The sequence below is a fragment of the Anolis carolinensis genome, unplaced genomic scaffold, assembly GCF_035594765.1.
Source record: "Anolis carolinensis isolate JA03-04 unplaced genomic scaffold, rAnoCar3.1.pri scaffold_7, whole genome shotgun sequence".
Lineage (NCBI taxonomy): Eukaryota > Metazoa > Chordata > Lepidosauria > Squamata > Dactyloidae > Anolis > Anolis carolinensis.
The window spans coordinates 32,795,886-32,812,275 of record NW_026943818.1 but is presented as its reverse complement, the minus strand read 5'-3'; the positions used below and the strand labels follow the sequence as shown (position 1 = coordinate 32,812,275).

Sequence of the window (16,390 nt, the reverse complement as noted above, 5' to 3'; positions counted from 1 at the left end):
TATTATTATCTATATATATAAAAGAGTGATGGCATCACGGCGACCCACAAAACAACAAAACTACAGGCCCCCCAACCTCGAAATTTGACAACACAACCCATCATCCACGCCTCAAGGTTGATACAACAAAAAGAAAAGAAAAATAAAGTCCTAATTAGAGGGAGAGGAATAATTGCTTTTATCCAATTGCTGCCAGTTAGAAGGCTAAGCTCCTCCAACTTGGTCTCCTAGCAACCCAATAAAAATAATAATCTAAAAATAATAAAAAACACTAAAAAATAATTAAAAACACTAAAAGATTAATACAATAAAATACTAAAATAACAGAAAATAACTAAAAATAATACAAGAAAATAATAAAATATAATAAATAAAAAGATAACTTACAATAAAATTAATTTAAAAATACAAATAACATCAAATAAAAATTACAGAACAATTTTTAACCAATACCACCACCACTTTGCCACAGCAACGCGTGGCCGGGCACACCTAGTTTGTTTAATATTTTTATTAAAGTTTCAAATACAGTAGAGTCTCACTTATCCAACACTCGCTTATCCAACATTCTGGATTATCCAACGCATTTTGTAGTGCTAAATTCGTAAATACAGTAATTACTAGGTAGCATAGTATTTATGTATCCATATAATATACCCTGATAGATAGGATTGTGTATATTATATGTATATAAATTATAATTATATATAAAGTATATGCAATATAGTATTTATATATACATGTAATATACCCTGATAAATAGGTTTGTGTATGTACAGTAGAGTCTCACTTATCCAATACTTACTTATCCAACGTTCTGGATTATCCAATGCATTTTTGGATTCAATGTTTTCAATATATCGTGATATTTTGGTGCTAAATTCGTAAATACAGTAATTACAACATAACCTTACTGCCTAGTGAACTACTTTTTCTATCCAATTTATTGTATAACATGATGCTTAATTTGTAAAATCATTGCCTAATTTGATGTTTAATAGGCTTTTCCTTAATCTCTCCTTATTATCCAACATATTCGCTTATCCAACGTTCTGCCGGCCCGTTTACGTTGGATAAGTGAGACTCTACTGTATTAGATACAGCAAAAGTGTGAGAACAATTTTGCGATAGAAAAGATAGGTGAAAAGATAGAACAAGAACAGTAAATGAGAAAAAAAAAGAAAAAAAAGAAAAAAAAACCCACACCCATAGTTCATCATGAGAAAAATAACAGATAAGAAATTAAAAATACAAATAAAATTTTAAAAAAATTATACTGGACTTCTGTTCTTCCTCCTTATGCCCTTAAAGTTATGGGTAATTATTATTATTATTATTATTATTATTATTATTATTTTATTATGACACAGCAAACAAGATAGATATGCTGGATTTCGTATCACAAAACCACAAGTCGAACACTTCCCATGTGTCTAGGACTGTGTGATGTATTATTATTATTATTATTATTATTATTATTATTATTATTATTATTTTATTATGACACAGCAAACAAGATAGACATGCTGGATTTCGTATCACAAAACCACAAGTCGAACACTTCCCATGTGTCTAGGACTGTGTGATGTATTATTATTATTATTATTATTATTATTATTATTTTATTATGACACAGCAAACAAGATAGATATGCTGGATTTCGTATCACAAAACCACAAGTCGAACACTTCCCATGTGTCTAGGACTGTGTGATGTATTATTATTATTATTATTATTATTATTATTATTATTATTTTATTATGACACAGCAAACAAGATAGATATGCTGGATTTCGTATCACAAAACCACAAGTCGAACACTTCCCAAGTGTCTAGGACTGTGGGATGTATTATTATTATTATTATTATTATTATTATTATTTTATGACACAGCAAACAAGATAGACATGCTGGATTTCGTATCACAAAACCACAAGTCGAACACTTCCCATGTGTCTAGGACTGTGTGATGTATTATTATTATTATTATTATTATTTTATTATGACACAGCAAACAAGATAGATATGCTGGATTTCGTATCACAAAATCACAAGTCGAACACTTCCCAAGTGTCTAGGACTGTGGGATGTATTTTCGGATGATGCTGCAGATCCCAGTCGGGTGGCCTTTTGCAGTTGGCAGATCATAATTTTGTCAATGCCTATTGTTTCCAAATGCCGGCTGAGATCTTTTGGCACGGCACCCAGTGTGCCGATCACCACCGGGACCACCTGCACTGGTTTCTGCCAGAGTCTTTGAAGTTCAATTATTATTACTATTATTATTCTTATTGTCATCCTTTGAGCTTCACGCAGATCTTCCATGTGCCAAAATATATGATCCTGTGCTTTTCTATTATTATTATTTTATTTTTATAATTTATTTATTTACTACATTTATATCCCGCCTTCTCACCCCGAAGGGGACTCAGAGCGGCTTACAAATTGAATTTCCATAAAATGTTATATTATTAGCATAATGCAATACTAGCATTAAATTACTATATTGTACTAGAACAATATATTGTAATATTATGAGTAATATTACATGTAAAATATAATACATAATTAACATTAATATATTGTATTATTAGTACAGTAGAGTCTCACTATTCCAACATTCGCTTATCCAACGTTCTGGATTATCCAACGCAGTCTGCCTTTTGGTAGTCAATGTTTTTTGTAATGTTTTCAATAGATTGCAATGTTTTGGTGCTAAATTCGTAACTACAGTAATTGCAACATAGCGTTACCATGTATTCAACTGGTTTTTCTGTCAAATTTGTTGTAAAACATGATGTTTTGGTGCTTAATTTGTAAAATCATAATCTAATTTGATGTTTAATAGGCTTTTCCTTCATCCCTCCTTATTATCCAAGATATTTGCTTATCCAAGGTTCTGCCGGCCCATTTAGCTTGGATAAGTGAGACTCTACTGTATTATATCATATTACAATATAATATTATGAATATGTTAAATTATTATATATTATTGTAAATTATATTGTGTGTGTATGTGTGTGTATATATATATATACTAGCTGTGCCCGGCCACGCGTTGCTGTGGCAAAGTGGTGGTGGTATTGGTTAAAAATTGTTGTGTAATTTTTATTTGACTTAATTTGTATTTTTAAATTATTTTTATTGTAAGTTATCTTTTTATTTATTATATTTTATTATTTTCTTGTATTATTTTTAGTTATTTGCTGTTATTATAGTATTTTATTGTATTAATTTTTTAGTGTTTTTAATTATTTTTTATTGGGTTGCTAGGAGACCAAGTTGGAGGAGCTTAGCCTTCTAACTGGCAGCAATTGGATAAAAGCAATCATTCCCCTCTCTCTAATTGGGACTTTATTTTTCTTTTCTTTTTGTTGTATCAACCTAGAGCCATGGATGATGGGTTGTGTTGTCAAATTTCGAGGTTGTGCGGTGTTTACTTTTGTTGTTTTGTCCGCTGCCGTGATGCCATTACTCTTTTATATATATAGATAGCATGTTACTGGGGGATATCAACAAATAAATAGAGCAGGATATAAATAAAGTTTATTATTTTTATTATTATTGTCATCGATCCACTCCTTTGAGCTTCACGCAGATCTACCATTTGCCAAAATATATTGTTATTATTATTATTAATATATAAATATCAATATTCACTGGTCCCCATTGGCATGGATCAATGCCAAATACATGTTGATACTATTCAAAGCAACCCTAGTATTATACCCCATCCAAAAGCTCTGTATTGACTTGATATTGATATAATCTTATTAATAATAATCATAGAAAATCACTGATATAGATTATATTATTATTGTATTGTACAGTTGTGTCAGGCTGCCCCCTAATGGAGGAAAAGCCAAAAAACAGCCTTCCAGGTAAAGTGGACTACAATTCCCATCATCCCAAGCTATCTATGTGAAAGACCCAGGAGTGGGCGGGGCCAGGGGCGGAGACTCAGCAGTGGGCGGGGCCTCAGAGTCCCTGTTAACAAGTCCATGGCCTTCAATGAACAAAAAGTGGGCGGGGTTCTCAGCCAGGGACCAATGAATTAAAGAGTAGGCGTGGCTCCCAATTGAGGCACCGCCTCCGTGTTGACGCCAGCCTGTATTTAGATAGTGGGCGTGGCTTTCAGCCAGGCAACACCCTCCTATTGGGAGTGAGCTTTGCAAAAGGGGGGCGTGGCTTACAAACGGGTCCCGCCCTCTCTGGCAGTGAGCATTGAAAGGGGCGTGGCTTCCAGATTGGCCCCGCTCTCCCTGTTTAAGAGTATTAAGAGGCGGGCCCTAACTACATACTGACGTCAGCCGGTATTTTAAAAGTGGGCGGAGTTTCCAGTCAAATGTCGGCTAAATAAGAACGTGGGCGTGGCTTTCAATTGTATCTATGCCAGTCTGTATTTAAAAGAGGGCGGGGCTGAATAAAAGGAGGCGTGGTTTCCAAGTGTGCCTGCCTCACTCTGTATTAAAGGGGACGTGGCTGACTAAAAGGGGGCGTGGCTTCCAAGCGTGCCTGCCTCATTCTCTATTAAAAGAGGCGTGGCTGAATAAAAGGGCGTGGCTTCCAAACGGGCCTACCTCAGTCTGTATTAAAGGAGGAATGGAGGCGTGGCTTCCAAGCGTGCCTGCCTCAGTCTGTATCAAAGGAGGCGTGGCGGAATAAAAGAGGGTGTGGCTTTCCAAGCGTGCCTGGCTCCCTCATTCTCTATTAAAAGAGGCGTGGCTTCCAGGCGTGCCTTCCTCAGTCTGTATTGAAAGGGGGCGTAGCTGAATAAATAGAGGCGTGGCTTCCAAGCGTGCCTATCTCAATCTGTATTAAAAGAGGCGTGGCTGAATAAAAGAGGCGTGGCTTCCAAGCATGCCTGCCTCGTTCTGTATTAAAAGGGGGCGTGGCTGAATAAATGAAGGCGTGGCTTCCAAGCGTGCCTGCCACGGTTTGTATTAAAAGGGGCGTGGCTGAATAGAAAAGGAGGCGTGGCTACCAATGGTAGCCTTGGTAAGTATCAAAAGGACGTAATGACGTTCGCTTGCATAAAAGAAGGCGTGGCTTCCATCCAGGCGAGTGAATACAAAAGGGGCGGGGCTTCAACCCTGGCGCCGCCTTGACACTAGTGAATATTTAAAAGAGGGCGGGGCTTCCAGCTTGGTGACGCCGGCGTACTTGACATTTGTACTTAACACTAGTGAATATTTAAAAGAGGGCGTGGCTTCTCGACTGGAGCAGCCTGCGTATTGACGTTGCGAGGCAAAAGGGGGCGTGGCTTCTAGCCTGGCGCCGCTTGTGTTCCGACGTTATGAGGCTAAGAAGGGGCGTGGCTTCCCACCTTGCGTCGCCTGCGTGCTGACGTCGCCGCCCAAAAAGGGGGCGCGGCTTGAGTTCCGTCTCCTCAGCTGACTGTCCGCCATTTTGTCATTTTAATTTACCTCAGAGAAGCGGAAAAGGAGCGACCGGAGGCCCGACGCCGGGCCGGGATGGGAGCGCGCCTCTGAGGGCAAGGCCTGCCTCCTCCCCGCCGGCTGGGAGCCCCACAACCGCCTCGAGTCCGGCGGCGGCCGCCTTCCCAAGCTTCTCCCCGTCCGTCTTCTCGGCCTTTCCGCCGCCATGGCGCTGAAGATGGTCAAAGGCAGCATCGACCGCATGTTTGACAAGAACCTGCAGGACCTCGTCAGGGGAATCCGGAACCACAAGGAGGACGAGGTGAGGCCATATATTCTTTATTATAGCCATTGCTAGTTATTTATTATTATTATTTGTTGACTATTATTCCCTTCATCCTTCACAGTGCATTCCTATTATTTATTATAGCCATTGCTAGTTATTTATTATTATTATTTGTTGACCATTATTCTCTTCATCCTTCACAATGCATTCCTATTATTTATTATAGCCATTGCTGTTTATTTAGTATTATTATTTGTTGACTATTATTCTCTTCATCCTTCACAGTGCATTCCTATTATTTATTATAGCCATTGCTAGTTATTTATTATTATTATTTGTTGACTATTATTCTCTTCATCCTTCACAGTGCATTCCTATTATTTATTATAGCCATTGCTAGTTATTTATTATTATTATTTGTTGACTATTATTCCCTTCATCCTTCACAGTGCATTCCTATTATTTATTATAGCCATTGCTAGTTATTTATTATTATTATTTGTTGACCATTATTCTCTTCATCCTTCACAATGCATTCCTATTATTTATTATAGCCATTGCTGTTTATTTAGTATTATTATTTGTTGACTATTATTCTCTTCATCCTTCACAGTGCATTCCTATTATTTATTATAGCCATTGCTAGTTATTTATTATTATTATTTGTTGACTATTATTCTCTTCATCCTTCACAGTGCATTCCTATTATTTATTATAGCCATTGCTAGTTATTTATTATTATTATTTGTTGACCATTATTCTCTTCATCCTTCACAATGCATTCCTATTATTTATTATAGCCATTGCTGTTTATTTAGTATTATTATTTGTTGACTATTATTCTCTTCATCCTTCACAGTGCATTCCTATTATTTATTATAGCCATTGCTGTTTATTTATTATTATTATTTGTTGACCATTATTCTCTTCATCCTTCACAATGCATTCATATTATTTATTATAGCCATTGCTGTTTATTTATTATTATTATTTGTTGACCATTACTGTTTATTATAGCCATTGCTATTTATTTATTATTATTATTTGTTGACTATTATCCTCTTCATCCTTCAGAATGCATTCATATTATTTATTATAGCCATTGCTATTTCTTTATTATTATTATTTGTTGACCATTACTGTTTATTATAGCCATTGCTATTTATTTATTATTATTATTTGTTGACTATTATTCTCTTCATCCTTCACAGTGCATTCATATTCTTTATTATAGCCATTGCTATTTATTTATTATTATTATTTGTTGACTATTATTCTCTTCATCCTTCACAGTGCATTCATATTATTTATTATAGCCATTGCTGTTTAGTTAGTATTATTATTTGTTGACTATTATTCTCTTCATCCTTCACAGTGCATTCATATTATTTATTATAGCCATTGCTAGTTATTTATTATTATTATTTGTTGACCATTATTCTCTTCATCCTTCACAGTGCATTCCTATTATTTATTATAGCCATTGCTAGTTATTTATTATTATTATTTGTTGACTATTATTCTCTTCATCCTTCACAGTGCATTCATATTATTTATTATAGCCATTGCCATTTATTTATTATTATTATTTGTTGACCATTATTCTCTTCATCCTTCACAATGCATTCATATTATTTATTATAGCCATTGCTGTTTATTTATTTATTATTATTTGTTGACTATTATTCTCTTCATCCTTCACAGTGCATTCATATTATTTATTATAGCCATTGCTATTTATTTATTATTATTATTTGTTGACTATTATTCTCTTCATCCTTCACAGTGCATTCATATTATTTATTATAGCCATTGCTAGTTATTTATTATTATTATTTGTTGACTATTATTCTCTTCATCCTTCACAATGCATTCATATTATTTATTATAGCCATTGCTGTTTATTTATTAATATTATTTGTTGACTATTATTCTCTTCATCCTTCACAATGCATTCATATTATTTATTATAGCCATTGCTATTTATTTATTATTATTATTTGTTGACTATTCTCTTCATCCTTCACAATGCATTCATATTATTTATTATAGCCATTGCTATTTATTTATTTATTATTATTTGTTTACTATTACTGTTTATTATAGTACTTATAATATTTATTTATGTATTTATTTGTACATACAATATATTATATTATTAGCATAGCACAATAAAAGCATCATATATGACTATACTGCAATATTATTTGTAATAGTACATGTAATATATAATTTATTGTATTGTATTACATTATAATGTTATTGTCAATACAGTAGAGTCTCACTTATCCAACATTCGCTTATCCAACGTTCTGGATTATCCAACGCAGTCAGCCTTTAGTAGTCGTATGTTTTTGTAGTCAATGTTTTCAATACATTGTGCTAAATTCGTAAATACAGTAATTACTAGGTAGCATAGTATTTATGTATCCATATAATATACCCTGATAGATAGGATTGTGTATATTATATGTATATAAATTATAATTATATATAAAGTATATGCAATATAGTATTTATATATACATGTAATATACCCTGATAAATAGGTTTGTGTATGTACAGTAGAGTCTCACTTATCCAATACTCACTTATCCAACGTTCTGGATTATCCAATGCATTTTTGGATTCAATGTTTTCAATATATCGTGATACTTTGGTGCTAAATTCATAAATACAGTAATTACTACATAGCATTACTGCATATAGAACTACTTTTTCTGCCAAATTTGTTGTCTAACATGATGTTTTGGTGCTTCATTTGTAAAATCATAACCTATTTTGATGTTTAATAGGCTTTCCCTTAAAGCCTCCTTGTTATCCAACATATTCGCTTATCCAACATTCTGCCAGCCCGTTTATGTTGGATAAGTGAGACTCTACTGTATATATAAATTATATGCAATATAGTATTTATATATACATGTAATATACCCTGATAAATAGGTTTGTGTGTGAGTCTCACTTATCCAAGCTAAACGGGCCGGCAGAACCTTGGATAAGCGACTATCTTGGATAATAAGGAGGGATTAAGGAAGAGCCTATTAAACATCAAATTAGGTTATGATTTTATAAATTAAGCACCAAAACATCATGTTATACAACAAATTTGACAGAAAAAGTAGTTCAGTATTCAATAATTTTATGTTGTAATTACTGTATTTACAAATTTAGCACCAAAATATCATGATATATTGAAAACATTGACTACAAAAATGGCTTGGATTATCCAGAAGCTTGGATAAGCGAGGCTTGGCTAAGTGAGACTCTACTGTATATATAAACTACAATTATATAAGATATATGCAATATAGTATTTATGTATACATATAATATACCCTGATAAATAGGTTTGTGTATATATATTAATTATAGTTATATATAATATCTGATATATATATATATATATATATATATATATATATATATATATATATATATATATAGTAGAGTCTCACTTATCCAAGTTAAATGGGCCAGCAGAAGCTTGGATAAGCGAATATCTTGGATAATAAGGAAGGATTAAGGAAAAGCTACCCCTCTATTCTGCCTGGAATTACACTTTTGTGTCCAATTCTGGGCACCGCAATTGAACGGAGATGTAGACATGCTGGAATGTGTCCAGAGGACTAAAATGGAGAGCAAGCCCTATGAGGAGTGGCTTAAAGAGCTGGGAGACTCTGATCTCTCTTCTGTTATGGAGGGCTACGTTGGTACACTTCTATATCTTTTGGCAGCTGGGGAGATGCAGGGAGTGCCAATGTCCGGCAAAAAAAAGCAACGTCTCCTTCCCAATCGGCGACAACAAATACTTCATTCCTAGATACAAAGAGAGCTTGTGCTCCTTGGAGACAAAGGGGCCTTTCAGATCTGCTCACCTATCACTTTGTCTCCTCCTTTGGCCCACTCCCTTCTTTGCCTTTCTGCTTTGTGGAGCCTCCTCCAGGCCCCTGTCCCAATCCTCAGCAAAAAAAAGAGCCTTTCTTCCTCCTTATTTCTTCTGCCGCCCAGTGACGTTTCCCCGCCATGTGACTCACGGCTAAATTCAAGACGTGTCTTTCTGGCATTGCCTTTGTGCCCCATGCCAGCTTGGTTTTGGGTTCCTTTTACACACAACACATTTCTGCTTTCTAGGTAGCCAGCTCTGGATGTCCGATGTGTTATTATATTGTGATTTTATTGTGTTACTATTTTTATTGAGTGAAAGCCGCCCCAAGTCCTTCGGGAGATGGAGCGGGGTATAAATAAAGTATTATTATTATTATTATTATTATTATTGACATAGTATGTCATAGCAAATGAGATATATATGCTGGATTTCATATCACAAGTCGAACACTTCCCAAGTGTTTAGGACTGTGTGATGTATTATTATTATTATTATTATTATTATTATTATTATTGACATAGTATGTCATAGCAAATGAGATATATATGCTGGATTTCGTATCACAAAATCACAAGTCGAACACTTCCCAAATGTCTAGGACTGTGTGATGTATTTTCGGATGATGCGTGCAGATCCCAGTAGGGTGGCCTTTTGCAGTTGGCAGATCGTGATTTTGTCAATGTCTATTGTTTCCAAATGCCGGCTGAGATCTTTTGGCACGGCACCCAAAATCTCAAAATCAGAAGTCGAACATTTCCCAAGTTTCTAGGACTGTGTGGTTTTATTATTATTATTATTATTATTATTATTATTATTATTGACACAAAAACATAGTATGACACAGCAAACGAGATCTAATATGCTGGATTTCGTATCACAAAATCACAAGTTGAACACTTCCCAAGTGTCTAGGACTGTGTGATGTATTATTATTATTATTATTATTATTATTATTATTATTATTTTGTAAGAGGTGTTACAATATTGTGATTTTATTGTGTTACTATTTTTATTGGGCTTTGTCCCAGTGTAAGCCGCCCCGAGATGGAGCGGAGTATAAATAAAGTTTTATTATTATTATTATTGACATAGTATGACATAGCAAATGAGATCTATATGCTGGATTTCGTATCACAAAATCACAAGTCGAACACTTCCCAAGTGTTTAGGACTGTGTGATGCATTATTATTATTATTACTATTATTATTATTATTTTGTAAGAGGTGTTATAATATTGTGATTTTATTGTGTTACTATTTTTATTGGGCTTTGTCCCAGTGTAAGCCGCCCTGAGATGGAGCGGAGTATAAATAAAGTTTTATTATTATTATTATTGACATAGTATGACATAGCAAACGAGATCTATATGCTGGATTTCGTATCACAAAATCACAAGTCGAACATTTCCCAAGTGTTTAGGATTGTGTGATTTATTATTATTATTATTATTGACACAAAGACATAGTATGACATAGCAAACAAGATCTATATGCTGGATTTCATAACACAAAATCACAAGTCGAACACTTCCCAAGTGTTTAGGACTGTGTCATGATATTATTATTATTATTTTGTAAGAGGTGTTATAATATTGTGATTTTATTGTGTTACTATTTTTATAGGATTGTGTGATTTATTATTATTATTGACACAAAGTATGACACAACAAACGAGATCTATATGCTGGATTTTGTATCAAAATCACAAGTCGAACATTTCCCAAGTGTCTAGGACTGTGTGGTTTTATTATTATTATTATTATTATTATTATTATTATTATTGGCACAAAGACAGAGAATGACACAACAAACGAGAACTATATGCTGGATTTCGTATCACAAAATCACAAGTTGAACACTTCCGAAGTGTTTAGGACTGTGTGATGCATTATTATTATTATTATTATTTTGTAAGAGGTGTTATAATATTGTGATTTTATTGTGTTACTATTTTTATTGGGCTTGTCCCAGTGTAAGCCGCCCCGAGATGGAGCGGGATATAAATAAAGTTTTATTATTATTATTATTGACATAGTATGGCATAGCAAACGAGATCTATTTCGTATCACAAAATCACAAGTCAAACACTTCCCAAGTGTCTACGACTATGTGATTTATTATTATTATTATTATTGTTGTTGTTATTATTATTATTGACACAAAGACATAGTATGACACAGCAAATGAAATCTATATGTTGGATTTCGTATCACAAAATCACATGTCGAACACTTCCCAAGTGTTTAGGACTTGTTGTTGTTGTTGTTATTATTATTATTATTTCAGGTCCGTTCAGTTGCCTCAAAAGCCATGGCCACCCAACTTGGCATAAAACATATATTATAAGGCATCTCCTTGTGCAGAACTATAAAAGTGAACTCTCTTTTTCCGTGACCTGTCGCTTTGAAGTGTCGAATTTGACTCCTGAAGTGTAAACCTGCTAAAAATCACACTCATCGTGGCAAAGTGTAAATTGGGAAGTCAGGGGCTTGTAATATCACCTTAGAGAAGCTGTCTTATTTCTTTCCCCCCCCCCCCCCCCCTGTCACCATATGTTGTTAGTTTTCCGGGGTGTCTGGCCATGTTCCAGAAGCATTCTCTCCTGACGTTTCGCCCACATCTGTGGCAGGCATCCTCAGAGGTTGTGAGGTCTGTTGGAAGCTAGGCAAGTGGGGTTTATCTATGTGGAATGATGTCTAGGGTGGGAGAAAGAGCGCCTGTCTGTTTGAGGCAAGTGAGAATGTTGCAGTTGACCGCCTTGGTTAGCATTGAATAGCCTTGCAGCTTCAAAGCCTGGCTGCTTCCTGCCTGGGGGAGTCCTTTGTTGGGAGGAGTTAGTTTATACATCTGTGGAATGTCCAGGGTGGGGATTCTCCAGGCAGGAAACAGCTGTAATACATTGAGACAGTTAATAGGTAGATAGTTAAATAAGTAGGTAAAGGTAGGCTGCTTTCTGCCTGGGGGAATCCTTTGTTGGGAGGTGTTAGCTTGCCCTGATGGTTTCCTGTCTGGAATTCCCCTGCGTCCTGTGTGTTGTGCTTTATTTACTGTCCTGATTTTAAAATTTATATTAACCATATTTTGTTCATTTTCATGTGTTGAAATTGTCCACATGCTTGTGGACTTCAGTGGCTTCTGTGTGTAGCCTGACATAGTGGTTGTCAGAGTGGTCCAGCATTTCTGTGTTCTCAAATAATAATAATAATAATATCAATAATTATTATAATAATTATACAACAGCCAGCAGAGTGTCTGCTTTGGACTCATCTTGTTGTGTTTCAAATAATAATAGTGTATTAATAATTATGCATAATAATTATTAATATATTAATAGTAATAATAATATCACACAGTCCTAAGCCAGGCTGGTCCTTCTATATTTACCCTCCTTTTCCTCCGGCACAGATAATCCTCATCAGCAAATTGTCTCTGATGTGGGCTTGGATTTATGGGCTTGGGAATTAATCTGATGTCTGTCGTACAGAGCGGAGCAAGTCGGGCCTTTAAATTTCTTCAATTATTGACTTCAGTTCAGTGCAATCATTGGGGGTTATTATTAAAAGGATACATAAAGGCATTTACATTGAAGAAGATGGGAATAATGATTTAATCAGAGTTGGACAATCTTATCTTAAATTAGAGTTTTATGTAAATACTAGCTGTGCCCGGCCACGCGTTGCTGTGGCAAAGTGGTGGTGGTATTGGTTAAAAATTGTTGTGTAATTTTTATTTGACGTTATTTGTATTTTTTAATTAATTTTATTGTAAGTTATCCTTTTATTTATTATATTTTATTATTTTCTTGTATAGTTTTTAGTTATTTTTTGTTATGGTATTTTATTGTATTAATTTTTTAGTGTTTTTAATTATTTTTTAGTGTTTTTTATTATTTTTATTAGGTTGCTAGGAGACCAAGTTGGAGGAGCTTAGCCTTCTAACTGGCAGCAATTGGATAAAAGCAATTACTCCTCTCTCTCTAATTAGGACTTTATTTTTCTTTTCTTTTTGTTGTATCAACCTAGAGGCGTGGATGATGGGTTGTGTCGTCAAATTTTGAGGTTGGGGGGCCTGTAGTTTTGTTGTTTTGTGGGTCGCCGTGATGCCATCACTCTTTTATATATATAGATTCAAAAATATTTAACCTACTGATGCCTCGATTAATGTACAGTAGAGTCCCACTTATCCAAGCCTTGCTTATCCAAGCTTCTGGATTATCCAAGCCATTTTTGTAGTCAATGTTTTAAATATATCGTGATATTTTGGTGCTAAATTCGTAAATGCAGTAATTACAACATAACATTACTACATATTGAACTACATTTTCTGTTAAATTTTTGGTATAACATGATGTTTTGGTGCTTAATTTGTAAAATCATAACCTAATTTGATGTTTAATAGGCTTTTCCTTAATCTCTCCTTATTATTCAATATATTCACTTATCCAGTGTTCTGGCGGCCAGTTTATGTTGGATAAGTGAGACTCTACTGTATTATATTTATTATTTTTCTCTATTATTGTTGCTACTATTACATTTATTTTACTCTATTTTATTAATATTAATACATTTATTATTTCATAGAATCATAGAATCATAGAATAGTAGAGTTGGAAGAGACCACATGGGCCATCTAGTCCAACCCCCTGCTAAGAAGCAGGAAATCGCATTCAAAGCACTTAATAAGATTTCACTCTGATCTTATTATTATTATTACATTATTTTACTTTATTATTATTGTTAGTATTACATTTATTTTACTCTATTTTTATACATTTATTATTTCACTCTGATATTATTATTGTTATTACATTTATTATTTTACTTTATTATTATTAAAAGGATACATAAGAGCATCTACATTGAAGAAGATGAGAATAATGATTTAATCAGTCTCATCTTAAATTAGAGTTTTATGTAAATATTCAAAAATATTTAACCTACTGATGCCTCAATTAATGTAATTTTATTGGTATCTATTTTTATTTCTGAAATTTACCACTCTCGGCTTATACTTGAGTCAATGTTTTGCCAGTTTTCTTGTGATAAAATTAGGCGCCTCGGCTTATACTCGAGTATATACGGTATTAATTCGTTGTGGGTGTTATGTATTTTATATTGTTGTATTTTATATTGTTGTGTTTTATTGTATACTGTTGGGCCTGGTCCCCATGTGAGCTGTCCCGAGTCCCATCGGGGAGACGGGGCGGGATACAATTATTATTATTATTATTATTATTATTATTATTATTATTAGTCATTTGGGGCAAATACAACCGAGGCTGGAGACCAGGGCTCAACGCATGAGGGATTCCTTGACATCCGTTTTCTCCGACATCAAATATTTAGCATGAGGCACAATGTCTTTGGAGATCGGTTGCTTGCCGAACAAGGAGGATAATTCTGCATCTCTCGTTACGGCCAGAATTGCAAAACCATCCTGACGTAAAAGGAGAGGCTGATGTTTCGCGTTTTCTTTATTTTTTTCCAAGTATAATTCTTCAGCAAGTGCTGTGGTTTTCATTTTATTATTCATCCAAATCGCAATAATTTGAAATATGTTGATCAAGGACCTGAAGTTTGGTCTGAGTTGTCTCTATGTTTTTAACTTGTTGTATATTTTCTGTTGTATTGGAAACCGCCCTGAATCCCTTGAGGAAGATAGGACAGTATATAAATAATTTTTTTATTTATTATTACTATTCTAAGTCTTATTCTAAGTATTATTATTATTTATTCACTGTATCTCAAGAGCGAAGTGTCCCGCTCACCTCTCCAGACTCTTTGCAGGAACCTACCTATTATTATTATTATTATTATTATTATTATTATTATTATTATTATTATTATTATTTATTCACTGTATCTCAGTAGTGGTGTCCTGCTCACCTCTCCAGGCTCTTTGCAGGAACCTACCTATTATTATTATTATTATTATTATTATTATTGACACAACGACGTTGTATGACACAGCAAACAAGATAGACATGCTGGGTTTCGTTTCGCAAAACCACAAGTCGAACACTTCCCAAGTGTCTAGGACTGTGTGATGTATTTTCGGATGATGCGTGCAGATCCCAGCAGGGTGGCTTTTTGCAGTTGGCAGATCGTGATTTTGTCAATGTCTATTGTTTCCAAATGCCGGCTGAGATCTTTCGGCACTGCACCCAGTGTGCCCATCACCACCGGGACCACCTGCACTGGTTTCTGCCAGAGTCTTTGCAGTTCAATCTTGAGGTCCTGATAGCGGCTGAGTTTTTCCTGTTGTTTTTCGTCAATGCGACTGTCACCTGGGATGGCAACATCAATGATCCAAACCTTGTTCTCTTCCACAACTGTGATGTCTGGTGTATTGTGTTCCAGAACTTTGTCAGTCTGGATTCGGAAGTCCCACAGTATCTTTGCGTGCTCATTTTCCAATACTTTTGCAGGTTTGTGATCCCACCAGTTCTTTGCTGCTGGCAGGTGGTACTTGAGGCATAAGTTCCAATGAATCATTTGGGCCACATAGTTGTGCCTCTGTTTGTAGTCTGTCTGTGCGATTTTCTTACAGCAGCTGAGGAGATGATCAATGGTTTCGTCAGTTTCCTTGCACAGTCTGCATTTTGGGTCATCAGCTGATTTCCCAAACTTCCCGAGTGTTTAGGACTGTATGATGTATTATTATTATAATTATATTTATATTCTGATGATTATGATTATGATTATTATTAGTGTCTAGCTGATTTATCGAGACTCTTCTCAGGAACCTGCTTATCCTTCCACTTTTTTCTCTCTTTTCCTCCAGGCAAAGTACATCTCTCAGTGCATTGACGAGATCAAGCAGGAGCTGAAGCAGGAC

At 34.7% G+C, this 16,390-nt stretch overlaps 1 protein-coding gene across 4 annotated transcripts in view; it reads left to right on the top strand.

Annotated features, from left to right (window-relative positions):
- The first annotated feature begins 5,375 nt into the window (after positions 1-5,375).
- ap3d1 (adaptor related protein complex 3 subunit delta 1) overlaps positions 5,376-16,390 on the top strand; it is a 57,934-nt gene continuing 46,919 nt past the window's right edge. For 2 of the 4 annotated variants that reach the window (XM_062960089.1, XM_062960088.1), the window contains exons 1-2: positions 5,376-5,700; positions 16,337-16,390. The exon at positions 16,337-16,390 is cut by the window's right edge and continues 42 nt beyond it. In XM_062960089.1, coding sequence (XP_062816159.1) covers positions 5,605-5,700; positions 16,337-16,390 — 150 coding nt within the window. In that variant the 5' untranslated portion in view covers positions 5,376-5,604. The remainder of the gene's footprint in view (positions 5,701-16,336) is intronic. The other 2 variants (XM_062960091.1, XM_062960090.1) reach the window with 1 other exon arrangement.